Here is a 14419-nt window from a genome sequence, read left to right on the forward strand (position 1 = left end):
TGTTTAAACTCACGTGTGGAAAAAACTCATGTGTAGTCTTTATTAACCTTACTTATTGGAGTCTGGTCATTCATTCATTTTGTTATGAATATAAAAGTACATCTTCCAACCTTGGAAATATTAATACAGGGAACACATTCAGCTGCCATCACTGTTAATGTTCCTAATGATCTTTTTTTCAAGTGCTTTTCCATAATTGAAATTTTGCTAACGACGCAGTTTTTCAGCAAGATGCCTGCCTGTGTTTTAAGTACTGCATCTACCAAGATGAGTAAGATACAGTCTGCAAATCTGAGAAATGTTCAATCTAGAGATGATTTTTTAAGATAAAGAATAAAAAAGTTTATTCTTAGGGCCAAAAAGCTTTCTCACTTATTTCTTACAAAACTCCAGTCAAGTTATTTAACCTCCCTGTGCCTCATTTTCCCCATCTGTAAAGTGGGGTACTAATGGTACCGATCTCAGAGGGTTGCTGTGAGGACTAAATGAATTGAGTCATGTAAAGTAGGTAGAGTGGTACTTGGTGCATAGTAAGTGCTCAGTGAATGTTAAGCATTGTTGTCACTGTTGTTGTTACTGTTGTGTTACCGCCACCACTATCTCTGCCCCTGTTACTTCCTGGCACATGGGGGACACATGGGGGCTAGGGAATGATAGTTCCTTCCTCTCTTTCACCCGACATGCTAGCTGAAGTGAGGCGTTAGGAAATATAAAATACTTTAGGAGAAATACGATATACTTTTGTCTAAAGAGAAAAAAGTACGCTCCCTGGTGTTACCAACGTTCCACTGCCTTCCTAAGCCTCTGTGTCTTTGTAAACATGAAATGATAGTACCCGCCTCTTACGCTGCTGTGAGGGTGAAATGAGATGCTAACACGGGCAAATGAACCCCTTGGAACTGGGGTATAGTGAGCTTCCACAAAAATTGGTACTAGAAATATTAGTGATATTTTATTTGTATGCTACTAGTATTATTAATCTCACTTTTCCCCCGAACCCCAGTTTCTTCATCTGTAAAGTGGGAATGATTATTATTAATAACAATGCAAAAGCTCCTCTTCCTTCCATCTCGGGGGACAAAATGGTCTGAGTCCGGGGTCCCCATGGTTATCTAGGGAGCTTTTTAGAAGGTCTTGGTATGTAAGACAATCTTACTACGCATTAGAAAAAATTTATTCATTCTGCTAACATTCTTGGATTATTTGAGCAAAGATTCCCACTTTCTCCCCAGAGATCTGAGCCACCAAAGGTTAAATGTCCTTTTTTGCGTAACACACTATGCTGGAGGCCAGAGCTGAGGGTAGAACTTACACGAGTCTCCCTTTCTTCCTAGATACCTGTTTAGGTTTGGGAAACATTTTAAAATGCTGATGCCTGAATCCCATCCCCAAGATCCTAAGGTCATAGCTCAAGGATGGGACCTAAAAGGCCACAGATGATGCTGAACAGACCTGGGTTTGGGAAATACTGGACTGAATGACCATCTATTGTTGGCCATATTTCCTATGTAGTGCTACCCCGGGTCCTAGTTTTAGTTTTCATTCTAGTGTCCCCCTACCCTCTGTTCATCCTTCAGTCATCCTGTTAGGAATCTAACTGTTCTCTGCTAGGCTGGGCTGGGAGGAACACAAAGGAATAAGAGACCGTGTCCCTCTCATTTATCCTAGGTTGATTTTGGGTAAACTTGCTGTGTGATCTTGGGCAAGTTGCTTTCCCTCTCTGGGCCTCTGTTTCCTCTCTATGCATTGGAGAAGGAGAACATGCTCTTATGTCCCTTCCAGCGCTGCTGGTGTGTGGTTTTCTCCCCTCCTGGGGATGGCGCATACCCTCTGGTGATTCTGTCCTGAGCAGGAGCAGGGTCACCCTCTCCTCCATCCCCTCTGCTAGTCTTTATTCTACTTCTGGCTCAGGGAGGCTCGACATCTTTGTGTAAACCATTTCTGTGGTATTTTTAGTTTCTTTATGGAAAAATAATAAGCTGAAAAGAAAATATTTGAAAATCCAGAGCATTCCACCCATTGCTTGTCACGGTTCAGCGCCTGGTCCCTCGGGCCCGTGTTTGCCGCTGAGCCTGGCCCCGTGTCAGTGCTCTCGCTTTGATACTTGGCCCTCTGCGGTCTTGGTGGTTTCTGCAGAAGCACGGTTCCCATGGGGAGGAGGGGCCTGGGAGGGGGCTCAGTCCACCTCCCTTCTCCCACAAAGCGTACTAAACCCGCCCAGGCAGATGAGAATTTGCTGTTTAAGTAAATATTTCTATTGCAAAAAGGTGCATAGAAGGAGACTAAAATGTTACTAGTGCTTATATCTTATATCTGAAGTCTTCTTTTTTTTTTCTGAGTGTGAATATATTATGGTAAGTCATATAACATATGAATAATGATGTAACTATGTTTCTTTAGAAACTTTGGATCAAACTATATGAAACTTTTTCTTGTCTTGCATTTTTCATGTAACATTATATCATGTTCTCAACTGTTTTCTAAAATATTTTTAAAGACTTCTGCCATAAATGGCTATGTCATAATTTATACAGCTGGTCCTTTAGGGTTGGATATTTGGCTGATTCCAACGTAAAGTTCTTTTGAATAACACTGTGATGAGCTTTATTTTGCTTCTGAAGCACACAAGACAGGACTTCAGGGTCCATCAGTCATTAATCATGAATCTTCTACCCACAGAATCCAGGAGTCCTCCAGCTGAGACCGTGCAGCCCCCCTCCACACAGGTGAGCTCACGTCCTTGTAAAAGGATCTTGGCAGCCGCCTCTGGTGTGTCGGGTTGTGGGCTGGCCTTGGGCAGAAACTGGTCCAAATCCCAGCTCTGCCACTTTCTAGAAACTTGGCCTGGGGCAAGTTGCCTGTCCTTTCATGCCTCTGTAAAGCAGAGGAATACCTCTCTCGTCCTGTCCGGGGGACGAGGGCCATGTGAAGTGTGGAGTGGCGCTGGCCTGGCTTGCAGAGCCGCTCTGTGTCGAGTGGTTGCTGTTTCATCCCTGAGCCTCTGGACACCAACACACGGCTTAGCTTGTGACTCAGATTCAGTTCGTCTGAGCTCTTCCCCTGTGGACTCCCGGTGTCATAATTTTCTGGAAAGAGGATTACTCCTGAAGCTGCTTAACAAATCCTTGAGTAATCCAATTTCCCCTCCAACTACGTCTCCTCTCTGGTCTTTAATTCTCTACACACTAAGCTGGGAGGCTGAGCCACCCCTGCAGCTGGGCACCACAGGGTTGGGTCCTGCACCTTGACCGTATTGGATGTGGGACTGTCCAGGCACTGGCGGAAGCAGCTCCCGGGTGAAGTCCGTGCCCGTGGGGCCGAAGAGTGGAGGGAATTGACCTGGAGAATTTGTTACACTGTGCTAGACTCTGAGCCTGGCATTTGCTTCCTCATTTCATCCCTGCGTTATCCGAGATTTGGATGCCGGGATGGTTGTGCCTACAGGGAGGGAAACTGACACCCACGTGAGTTAAGAAATCTGCTCAGGGTCACACAGCTGGTAAGCGATGGATCTAGGATTTTAGCCTGTGCTTTTCCCAGTGGTACCTATGCCTTGGCACCAGACCCGTAAAATAACTACTGCTTCAGGGTTATCTATTGAGCATCTCTGTGGAAGGTGCTGTGCCCTTAAGCTCTTGGTGGAGAGGCAGATAGAAAGAAGTTCCCACCTTGAGTAGGCAAGCGGTGGATACAAATAATAGTGCAGAAGCTGAGAGTGACAGGTCAGAAATGGAGTGGTTCATGAGCTAAAGAAAGGAATGCCTTGGGTGGACCAGGGAGGGGGTTCAGGAGGAGGTGGCACCTCATTTGGGTCTGGAATGGTGATGGAATCCACTTAAACAGGCTTATAGACAGGCATGTCTCTTCTAGGCACCTACTGCTAATGAAGATAATGAAAATATTTTCTACAAAGATTCCGCAAATGCCACAAGCTTCCCAGGTAAGGACCAAATATTTGTGTGTTCCTATGGCCTAAGGGGCAGAAAAGAATGTCTTTGCAGAAAGTCCTTTTGGGGAATATAGGCAGAGCGCCAGTCCTCTTAATGAAAAGAAGCAATGGCAGAAGTATTTTTATGACTTTATGCATCTGTATTTGATGTTGTCAGCTAAGATTCAATGATGAGACCGCAAGAAGAGTGGGATAAGTCAGTGGTATGTTTCGCAATGGGCCCAGAATACAAATGAATGTGCTGCAAAATTTATTGGAGTCCGAAATGGAATACACTTTGAGGGAAATCTTTGTTTTGGGTGCCCTTGACTTCAATGCCTGTGATTCCCTATACCTGCAAGACCAGGAAAATTTACCAATATTTGCATCAAGAAAGGTCCCAGGTCCTATATTTCTTTTACTATATGAATGGGACTCATGGAATCCAGACTCTGGAGGCTCGGTAGTTGAGGAGGCCCACCTGGTGGCTCTGGGCTTCTGAGGAAGCCCTTGGCCTCCTACCCTTGCCTGGACAGATCGCTGCCACACCCATGCTGGCCGCCTGTGCTCTGCCATCCTGGTTACAAAGCCCCACCTGGTGCAGTGCACGTAAGCGGACCTACTAAATCCCTGGGGCTGAGCTCTGCCTGCACAGCTGGGGACTCAGAGGGAACTGAACCCATCCCTGCTCTCCAGGAGTCTACGGTCCGGGGGGCAGGCTCCGGCAAAGAGTGAAGTAGTGGCTGTAACAATGTGAGACTGGCGAAAGGAGAGCCATAGAAAAAGCAAAGTGAGATTTAGAGACTTGAGAGTGCCTGGCCGCTAGGGTGAATCACAGAAAGTTCATGGAGGAGGCGCCATTTGAAATGAGCCTTGAATGCTGTGGGTGGGATGGCAGGAAGCTGGGCAGCAGTTCAGGGGCCTCTGTGGAGAAGGGACCCAAAAGACCATGGTCTTTATGTCAGTAACTGACACCACATTCTCTGGGTATCTTCTTCTGCTTCCTCTTCTGCCCGTCTTCCCATGTTCACTCTCTCAGCAGGTCCTGTCCGTTGTACCTTTGTTGCCGAAAGATCACCCCTGTCTCTGATGAGACAAAGAATTCAGAGACCGGGTCTTGGAGCTTAGAACAAAAGAGGCAGCTTTATTGCTTTGCCAGGCAAAGGGGACTCAGAGCAGGCTGGTGCCTTCAACACTGTGACCCCACCTCGGGGTGGGTATATAGCATAGCTCGAACAACAAGGCATCGATAATAATCAACAGAATCATTTTCTCATCAGAAGACTTAGAATGACGTCATGATGCCTCCAGGTGACCAGTTCTGCACAGGCCAGCGCTTAGATCTCTTTATCTCGTAAGCACTCAAGTCTTCTTGGTATTCAGCCTACTTTGTAAGGTTACAGCTCTGTGACCTTCTCCCTGGAGATTGACTCAGAGACCAAGCATGATTATAGCTTTTGGTTACTGGAATAAGGTAGACACAATAAGGTCAACAGCTTCAGTTTGAACAGTGGGCCTGGAGCTGTGAGTAGCAACCGGTCAGTCAGGTCAGTTGACTGTTTAAAGGGCAAGCATAAGAATAAGCAACCTGTTAGCCTAAATGTGGCCATTTTATTAATCCTCCTTCAAAATCCCCACTGTCAGTTTCTCTTATTCCGTTTCTATGGAAATAGGGAGATGAGCGTCGTGCTCATCTGGCTGCTTCCTGCTGAACGGGGGCCTTGAAATGGAACAAGCAAACCTGATCTTGCCATGTGGCTGGGAGTTCAAAATGAGCAGCTAAGGCTGCTTTGTTTTCCACACATCAGACAACGGAAACAATCTAAATATTAGAGATATACTGACTCCTGTTAGCAGAAGTGATAACAGAAACTAGAATTCCCGTAAGAACGGATGTGATACCTTGGGATTTCCAAAGAGGCCAGAGAACCAGGGATTAACTTGAGATGTAACTTCTCACACATATGCAGCTGAATTCCCTACATTATATATTTGTTGCTTTGTGTCCTCCAGGGCAGTGGTGGTGATGTTCCTGGGTTCATCTGATATGAAAGTACAACAGGCAGTGTGGATCTAGAAACTCAGTAACTATAAGAGGAGAGGAGGGTGGGTATAGCTCAAGTGGGAGAGCACATGCCTAGCATGCCTGAGGTCCTGGGTTCAATCCCCAGTACCTCCACTGAAAGATCAAATAAGTACATAAATCTAATTACCTCCCCCTGCAAAATAAAATAAAATAAAATAAAATTGTAAGAGGAGAACTTAAATCCATAAAGTTGCAGCTACAAGCTGCCAGCAGTCACTGCTTTGAGAACGGCTGGTTGCGTCCCAAGTTTGACACAGCTCGGAAAACTCAAGTTCTCAGCAATACAGAAACTTGTCTAAAATCACAATGGTTACCTAGTTTTACGCTGGATGTCTGAACCACAGTTATTCCATTTTGATTTTCAAATGCATTTCTCTCCTTAATGGCCAAAGCAGATGTCACCATTAATGATTTTAGTGTTTTTCTAGCTATGAGGAGGTGCAAGAATTTGGGCTCATAAAATCTTCTCCTGAAAATATCTAACCATCTGAAGGCCTATTTAGCCAGTTTTCCCAGAGCACAGAGAGCCTCATTCCTGAGCTCCACCCTGCGCTTCTTTAAGGGTATCTTGAAGGTCAGAGACCTCAGCAGCTTGCAACTTAACCCCTGTAGAGGCAGATGGCAAGTGCCCCCATGATCATAAATTAGCCCATGGCCTGGGAGGCATTTCATGACCACTTCATCCCATGGTGCTGGGAGCCTCATTCCTAGGTCAGGCAAGCATTTCATTGACAGGCCACACTCAATGTGCTGTTACGGGACTAGGCCTTATTACCAGTAGCAGGAAGTCTCTGGGCCACCTATCTTACTAGCCTGTTATGGTCCAGGAAAATATTTCCCCTTTTTGCTTCTTCCCATGTTTAGAGTAACACCATTATAATCACAAATCTCCTATAGAACTATATGTCTGGTTACTTAAGAAGAAAATTCATATTTATGGCCAGGGTTAGAGCAGGTGTTAATTGGCCAAGAGAGGAAATCCTACCCAGTAATATTACTAGGGACCTGAACGAAATTTTAATCTCTTTCCTCTAGAATAAATTTCCTAAAAGCTTGCCAGTTAGACCCTTAGAGTGGAGAAAATCCACCAAGGTGACCCCGAAGTACTGGACCTAGTTAGTTGACCATAGACCTAACAATTGGAGTAACTTTAGTTCTACATAAGATTGTGAGATACAGTTAGTTCCTAAGCAAAGGTGTGAGCAATTTTCAAGTAAGTGAGGCTTGGTCCGGTGTCTTGGGTCAGCTGTCTACCTCAGGTGTCATCTTCTCATCCTGGTCTGGTAGCTTCTACTCCATTGGAGCATTGTTTTAAGGAGAGCAGTCCTCTGTAGGCCATTCCAGTGCAGGGGCTCTTTCTGACTGGAAATTAATCCAAAAGTCAGTTTCCTTCAGTTGTGGCTGTGCATGGGCTAGTTAAGAGGCCTGATAAATGGTCCTTCCATGCAGGATGAAGATAGTTCTTTAAATTATGTCTATTCTTGTATGTGATGGGGCATCTGATCTTCATCCAAGGATAGGTTTCTGAGCTTCAGAAACAAACCTAGGGTGTCCTTTTAATAATTCAATTAAACTTTGCAACAATATAACAGCAAGGAATGATCTGAGAAGTGAGTCTCGGTAAATACAGACCTCAATTAACAAAACTAGAATTTAATATACACTGAAATATAGTCTTTTTCTCTTTAAGGTTACCCTCATTTTTATCAAACATAGCCAAATAAAGATTAATTCATCATATAGGCTCTTTTAAATTGGCTGTGTTGAAATTCCTCAGAAAGAGTCTCAATTTCCAAAAGGCCTCAAGGCCAGGAAAGTCACAGCAAGGACCTGTCACGGATTTTGTCTTGCAGATTTAGGTGAATTTCTCCCCTTTTGAGGTCCCCAAAATACCTTGAGATTTCTACACTTGTTAGAAGGTGACCTTCCTAAAATTTATCTAATGAAATTTTTGGGAAGATTTTCCAATCCCTGGAAGGATCAGGGAAAGAGAAAAAGATAAATGTTTTAATTCTACTTACAAAGGTATAGTTTACCAAATTGCTATAAGTCATAATTAGCTTGAGAAGAGCTTCTTTATATCTGGAGAACCCAAATTTAAAGCCAGCAATATTTCAGACAAAACCAAAAATTATAACCATATTCATCAGTTTACTCAGTCCCATGTAACTAATCCTTTTTAAAACAGTTTTATGAAGTCAAGAGTTTCCATCAGACTTTAAAAATTTCTTACCCCATTTAGTTCAGTGCTATAATCTGCAATTTATCGGAAACCAGTAAATCTTGAAAGCATTTTGCAAAAGCATCAGAATAAAACAATAACTGTCTATAAATGACAAAAGACTTAAAAGCATGTTTAAATACCTAGTTACACTGGACTCAATAAAGAAACCTGGTTACAATAACCAGAATTATGACTGGTAACATACCAGACATACCAGGTTTTTAGGGGTTCCATATAATTTTTAGAACATCTATATTAATAATATTTTCTCATACACTATAACCTAAGAAGATTTATTATTCATTTGACAGTACTTCCCATGTAACTTAACTTACCAAATGAAACTTACTAGTTTAAAATCTCTCTTTGGGATGTTTCGGTGGCCCTCTGAAGCATCCCAGAATTAGCTGGAGGGCAAAAGAATTCTGATTAAAATTTGATATTTGGGAAGCTTGTTAAAAAGTTTCAAAACACTTGGTCAGATAAAAGCATAGGTCACTGTGAAACGTTGCTTATTCATTAACAATAAAATATTTCAAAGGTAAATACAGAATAGATCACTTAAGGAGTAAAAGAAACTTTACAATCTATTACTAAATGCAGATTAACATTTTAAGAAAACTTTGTCCTCTTAACAGAGAGAGAGAGAGAGAGAGAACCAAATCTAGTCTTGTACCAGCTTACTTCTAAGATTCATTTACTTGACTAAATTTATTCTAAACTTAGCCAATCCCAACCATGTACAAAACTCTTTTCTCAGGGTTCCTCTTCCACAAACCTTCCACAATTTTCTGTATCTATATTATTTTGTCCCTTCTTTTCTTTTTCATTCAAAAGCAACCAGCTTTAGGACAAAGTCACTCTTTTTCCATTAACAAAATATAATTCCATTCCTTATACCTTCTTTCACTGAAAACATTCATCTTACTTTCCTAGCATACTGAGATGTTTCTCTTAATAGTACAGAATATTTCAGGGTGGCACCAAACATTTATTAATATCCATTTCTAAATAAGTTTAGTTTCTCTGTAAAAGGAAGTCAATGTTCGGCAATTAATGTTTTGATATCTTATTTTATCTGAGAATGACCTAGCTATTTAATAAACTTCCATCATTTAACTTAATTTAGCACAACTCTAAAATTTCAAGTTACCAAATACCTGGGGAGATCATTTGAATAGACATTCCTGAAAGACTCACTCCTAAAGAGTTTACCCAAAAGCTCTTTCTCATTTGCTTTTAAGTTACTTACAAGAATATTATACCAAGTTATTCTTCTTGCTGACAAATTTTAACAGATATGACAAGGTCTTACTGGACTTCTATTAAACCTAAGTACAATAATAGTTTTATGTTTAACATTAATGAATCTAAAGCCATGTCTATATTAATCAAACCAATAAGCTTAAGCTAGCTTCAAATACCAGATATCAATTCAGTACTGAGTATTTTTTAGATCATATGAACCTGATTTTCCTTCTGGCCAGTTTCTTTTATATTCCTGAGTACTTATAAAAGTATTTAATTTTCTTTAAGCCAATTAAATAGAACTCTTTTACAAATTAATTTTGGCAGTGCCACATATCTACAACGCACATACAGATACGTACAAAGACACGAACACAGAGACCTCATAGTTCCCACTTTAACCTTTTAGCCATGCATCAGGTACAACAATGTAAAACTCATCAGTTACAAGAGGTTGGATTCAAATTGGATTTTTGGCAGATGGAGCAAATCAAAGTTGCCTGTCTAGATAGCTAAACGTTTTTACTGACTTCTATAGAAGGCATTTAAGATTTCTATTTGTTTCCAAATTACTTACTTCCTCCCTCAAAATTTGCATTCCAGAGGTCGTAACAGCAGTTGAGTCATTGGCAGAAGTTTCTGCCAGTATCCACTAGAAAGCCCACTAGTTGCGACTCCACTGTCAGTTGCACCCGAGGCTCTTGGGTGGCAATTGTTATGGGGTCTTTAACGTGGCCAAGAGCCCCAGGGCCTGTCAGTCATTACCTTCCTCGTCTATGATTCCTTGGGTGACCATGACATCGGAAGGTGCTTGTTCTTTTTTCTTCCTTCCCTCACTTGTCTGGTAACCTTTCTCTGTTCATTTTTATATTCTTTCTCTACTTGTCTTTGAGCCAGCAATCTAGTACCTGGTTTGCTTCCTTCCTCATTGTGGGCTTTCATAGAGGCTCATGTATATGGTGTTTCTTCCCATTTACCTTTTCTCTGGCAAAACAGTTCTAACTGGAGAATGGTGTAGTAATATAACAACCCATTTTCAGGCCAGCGTTCCCCAGAGCCTAAAGTGTACACTACTCAAGCAGTATTACAGTAAAATACCATCTTTTTCTTAGTCATAAGTGGCTAACTATAACTAGACCAGTCATTCAAAATTTTACTCAGTGGGCTATTAGATGGAACAGACGGCGTGCCCCCCATAGCAACTTATTTCAAATACAAACTACAAAGTACAAATACAAATTTCAGGTTGCAATACCAGGCCTTCATCGGTAAATGGAAGCACAAACTTACAAATGATAAATTAAAACAAATTCAATTTCCAACCTTACAAATACCTTCACTTCCAAGTCCTCTCAGCCCGAGATCTCTGTTACAAATGGGTACCAATTTCAAATGCAAATGAGAGTTCCCTGCTTGTCTAATTAGAGAACTCTCAAGGCGATTGAGGGGCCTCGGTTGTCATGGGAACTTACCCTAGGCCTGCGATGCTTCAGAAGAAACAGCCATCTTTTCTTCCTCCAAGGAGTTAGTTCGGGCGACTGCGGTCCGCGGACTGGTGGAAGGGCAAGGGGCGAAGGGCTCCCCAGAGCAAAAGGGGCCCTGGCAGGCACTGGGCCCCATTCTCTGCTGTCCCTCCCGTCGGCCCGGAGGGGCAGTCGTTTGAACCTTGTTGACCTGGCAGTAGGGTGGAACCTGAAGCCCCTCTTAGAAAGGAGGGTGGTTTGTTCCTCGTGTGGGCGCCATGAATTTGTTGCCAAAAGATCGCCCCCGTCCCTGACGAGCCAGATAACTCAGAGACCGGGCCTTGGAGCTTAGAACAAAAGAGGCAGCTTTATTATTCTGTTGGGCAAAGGGGACTCACAGCACGCTGATGCCTTCAACACTGTGACCCCACCTCGGGGATGGGGTGGGGTGGGTATATAGCCATCGCTCAAACAATAAAACATCGATAACCATCAACAGAATCATTTTCTCATCAGAAGACTTAGAATGACGTCATGATGCCTCCAGGTGACCAGTTCTGCACAGGCCAGCGCTTAGATCTCTTTATCTCGTAAGCACTCAAGTCTTCTTGGTATTCAGCCTACTTTGTAAGGTTACAGCTCTGTGACCTTCTCCCTGGAGATTGACTCAGAGACCAAGCATGATTATAGCTTTTGGTTACTGGAATAAGGTAGACACAGTAAGGTCAACAGCTTCAGTTTGAACAGTGGGCCTGGAGCTGTGAGTAGCAACCGGTCAGTCAGGTCAGTTGACCGTTTTTGAGGGTAAGCATAAGAATAAGCACCCTGTTAGCCTAAGTGTGGCCATTTTATTAATCCTCCTTCACCTTGAGGCATGTCCAGGAGCTGACCCCTTCTCACCCCCTCTGTTGCCAACACCTGGTCCAGCTGCTGCTGTCCCTCCTCCTGTAGGACTTGAGGATCTGCCTGCCGGTCTGCTGGCCTTTCATCTTAACTCCCAAAAGAACCTTTTCCAGCCAACAGCTAGAATGCCTCTGAAAACACAAATCCAAGCTCTCCTTGGTTCAACACCATCTCCTCCAGAGTAAAAGCCAAAGACCTAAGAAAGGCTCCAGTCTGCATGGGGTCAGGCCCCCAGTCTTTAGACCTCGCCTCCTCCAGTCTCACTCTCGCTCGCGCTGCCCTCCTTGCTCTTCCACACACGCTCGACCTCATGGCCTTTGTACTTGCTCCCTGCTCTGCCTGAATGCTCTTCCCTTGACCTCCATTTGACCAGCACCTTTATACATCCAGGCCTCTGCTCAACTGCCCCCTTCCCAGGGAGGCCTTTCTCGACCACGCAATCTGACAGAACCCCCTATTGTCACTCTGCTTCTTTCCTGTGATTTGTTTTTCATCGTTGCCTTTGTCACTACTGACATCATATTATATACTTATTTGTTTGTCTCCCTTGATTGGAGCGTAAGATCCCAGAAGCCAGGAGCTTTTCTGTCATCCTATTGTCTGTATTTTCAAGGCTTAGAACAAAGGCTGGCACACGACAGACACTCAATATTTGTTGACTGAAGGAAGGAACAAATACAAAGGATGACGAAACATTAGTAAATGAGTAAGCCAAGTATGAAAATAGTTGTCTCTGCCAAGAGACGTAGGACATACTGGGAGAGACCTCTTTGTGGTCAGTGCCCACTGCCAGTCGGGGCTCAAGACAAAGTCTGTATCCACTGGGCCCCTGAAGTGTTGGCAGGTACCATCTTCATCAGCAGTGGGTACCACTTGGGGCAGAAGAGCCTGAATGCCAAGTCCATGAGACTGCAAGCATCTGTGTTCCCAGAGGATGATGGTTTTGCGTAGATGTACCCTCTGTCCAGCCTGGGCTGTCTCTCTGGCAGCCTTGGGAGGAGCTTTCTGTGGGAGGACATGGCTGCTTCTGAAGCTAGTTTGGGTTTCCATTCATTCAACTAAATATTTTGGTGAGCCTGCCTTGTGCAGGGCACGTGTGAGCAGTTGGGAGTGTAAGAGTGTAAGAAAAAGATGCATGTGGTCCCCGCTTTCGGGGAGCTCAGATTCAGGGGGAGCTGCAGGAGTAACCAGGAGGGGCACGTAGCCAGCATGGAGCAGCATCAGTTCTCAAAGGAAACGACATCACCTTGGGTGAGACCCAAAGGCCAAGTAGGGACTGGACAGCACAGGCATGCTGTGAAGGTGGGACGAGCATTCTGGAGGAGAGGGAAAGTGTGAAGAGGTCTGGGAGGAGAGAGAACATGGCGTGAGGAAGATGGAATGTTCATACGGCTGGGGCTTGAGCACCAAGTCGGGAGACGGGCGAGAAGGGCTACCCCAATGGAGAAAGCTGCTCCCAAATACTTGATTTAGAGTGCCTGAGCCCCGCTGGCGTCGTCCTCCGTGGAGCTGCCCTGGCCAGGTCCCCCAAGCCTCCCTCGGTGCCTTGTGGGGCAGGCTGAACGCCACTAGCAAAGCCTCCCTGAAAGTGAGTGGGAGTCTGTGGCTGGCCGCAGGAGCTCCGAAGCTCTGAGCTTGCGGTGTACCTCTCGCCAAGCGGTGGCATCCTGGGATCTGTCAGAGTCTGCGGGGGGCAACTCTTCTCAAGTTGCCAGAAAACTGGCGAACCATCAAGGGGCCTGCTGGTTGACACAGCGCTGTTTCCTCCGCCAGGGCTGAGGTTCTTTTGAGGTTTTGACAGCACCAGCTGAGTGGTTTTTTTCTCTTCTTTTCTTCTGTTCCTCTTCCTCCTGCTCCTCTACTTTCTCCTTTTTTTCCCTAGTGCAAGAGTCTACTTCGGTACCACTGCCTGCATTCCTGGTGGCTGGAGGGAGCCTGGCCTTCGGAACGCTCCTCTGCATCGCCCTCGTCCTCCGGTGAGATGGGTCCGAGGGTGGCCCTGTGGTCCTCCTGTTTCTCATCTAGCTTTGTCTCTGCTGGGATGGTGGGACGGCATTGGGGAGCTAGGAGTGGATTCAAAATACATTTTAGAGGTAGGATTGACAAGATTTGAAGACAGCTTAGATGAGAAGAGTGGAGGAGAGAGGGAAGAGTCAAGTCTGACCTGCAAGTTTCTGGCTTAAGCCATCAGGCAGAGGGTGAGTGTCATCCACTAAGATGAGAAACCCTGGAGGAGGAACAACTGAGTGAAAAGTGATGATTACATGTTGGTACTACTGGGGAAACCCCAAGCTGGAAACACAATGCAGATCGTTGTCAGCATGCAGGTGGTAGCTGGGGCCCTGGGAGAGGATGGGGATAAGGCTGTCCACAGAACCTGTGGAATTCCAGGGTCCCAACGTTGAAAGTTGTGTAGAGGAGGAGCTGAGAAAGGGGCTGGGAGGGAGGAGCTGAGAAGGAGGAGAAGTGCAGAAAAACCCGGTTGTGAAAACCAGAGGGAGAAAGTGCATGTTAGACACTGAAGAAACACCTTGGGCCCTGGGACTGCAACATGAAAGCGACCCTTC

At 44.5% G+C, this 14419-nt stretch overlaps 1 protein-coding gene across 1 annotated transcript in view; it reads left to right on the forward strand.

Annotated features, from left to right (window-relative positions):
- The window catches only part of IL6R (interleukin 6 receptor), a 50061-nt gene that overhangs the window by 29072 nt on the left and 6570 nt on the right, over nt 1–14419 (forward strand). The window contains exons 7-9 of the mRNA XM_031436207.2: nt 2680–2726; nt 3871–3940; nt 13735–13828. Of these exons, the coding sequence (XP_031292067.1) occupies nt 2680–2726; nt 3871–3940; nt 13735–13828 (211 nt within the window). The remainder of the gene's footprint in view (nt 1–2679; nt 2727–3870; nt 3941–13734; nt 13829–14419) is intronic.

The sequence above is a fragment of the Camelus dromedarius genome, chromosome 23, assembly GCF_036321535.1.
Source record: "Camelus dromedarius isolate mCamDro1 chromosome 23, mCamDro1.pat, whole genome shotgun sequence".
NCBI lineage: Eukaryota > Metazoa > Chordata > Mammalia > Artiodactyla > Camelidae > Camelus > Camelus dromedarius.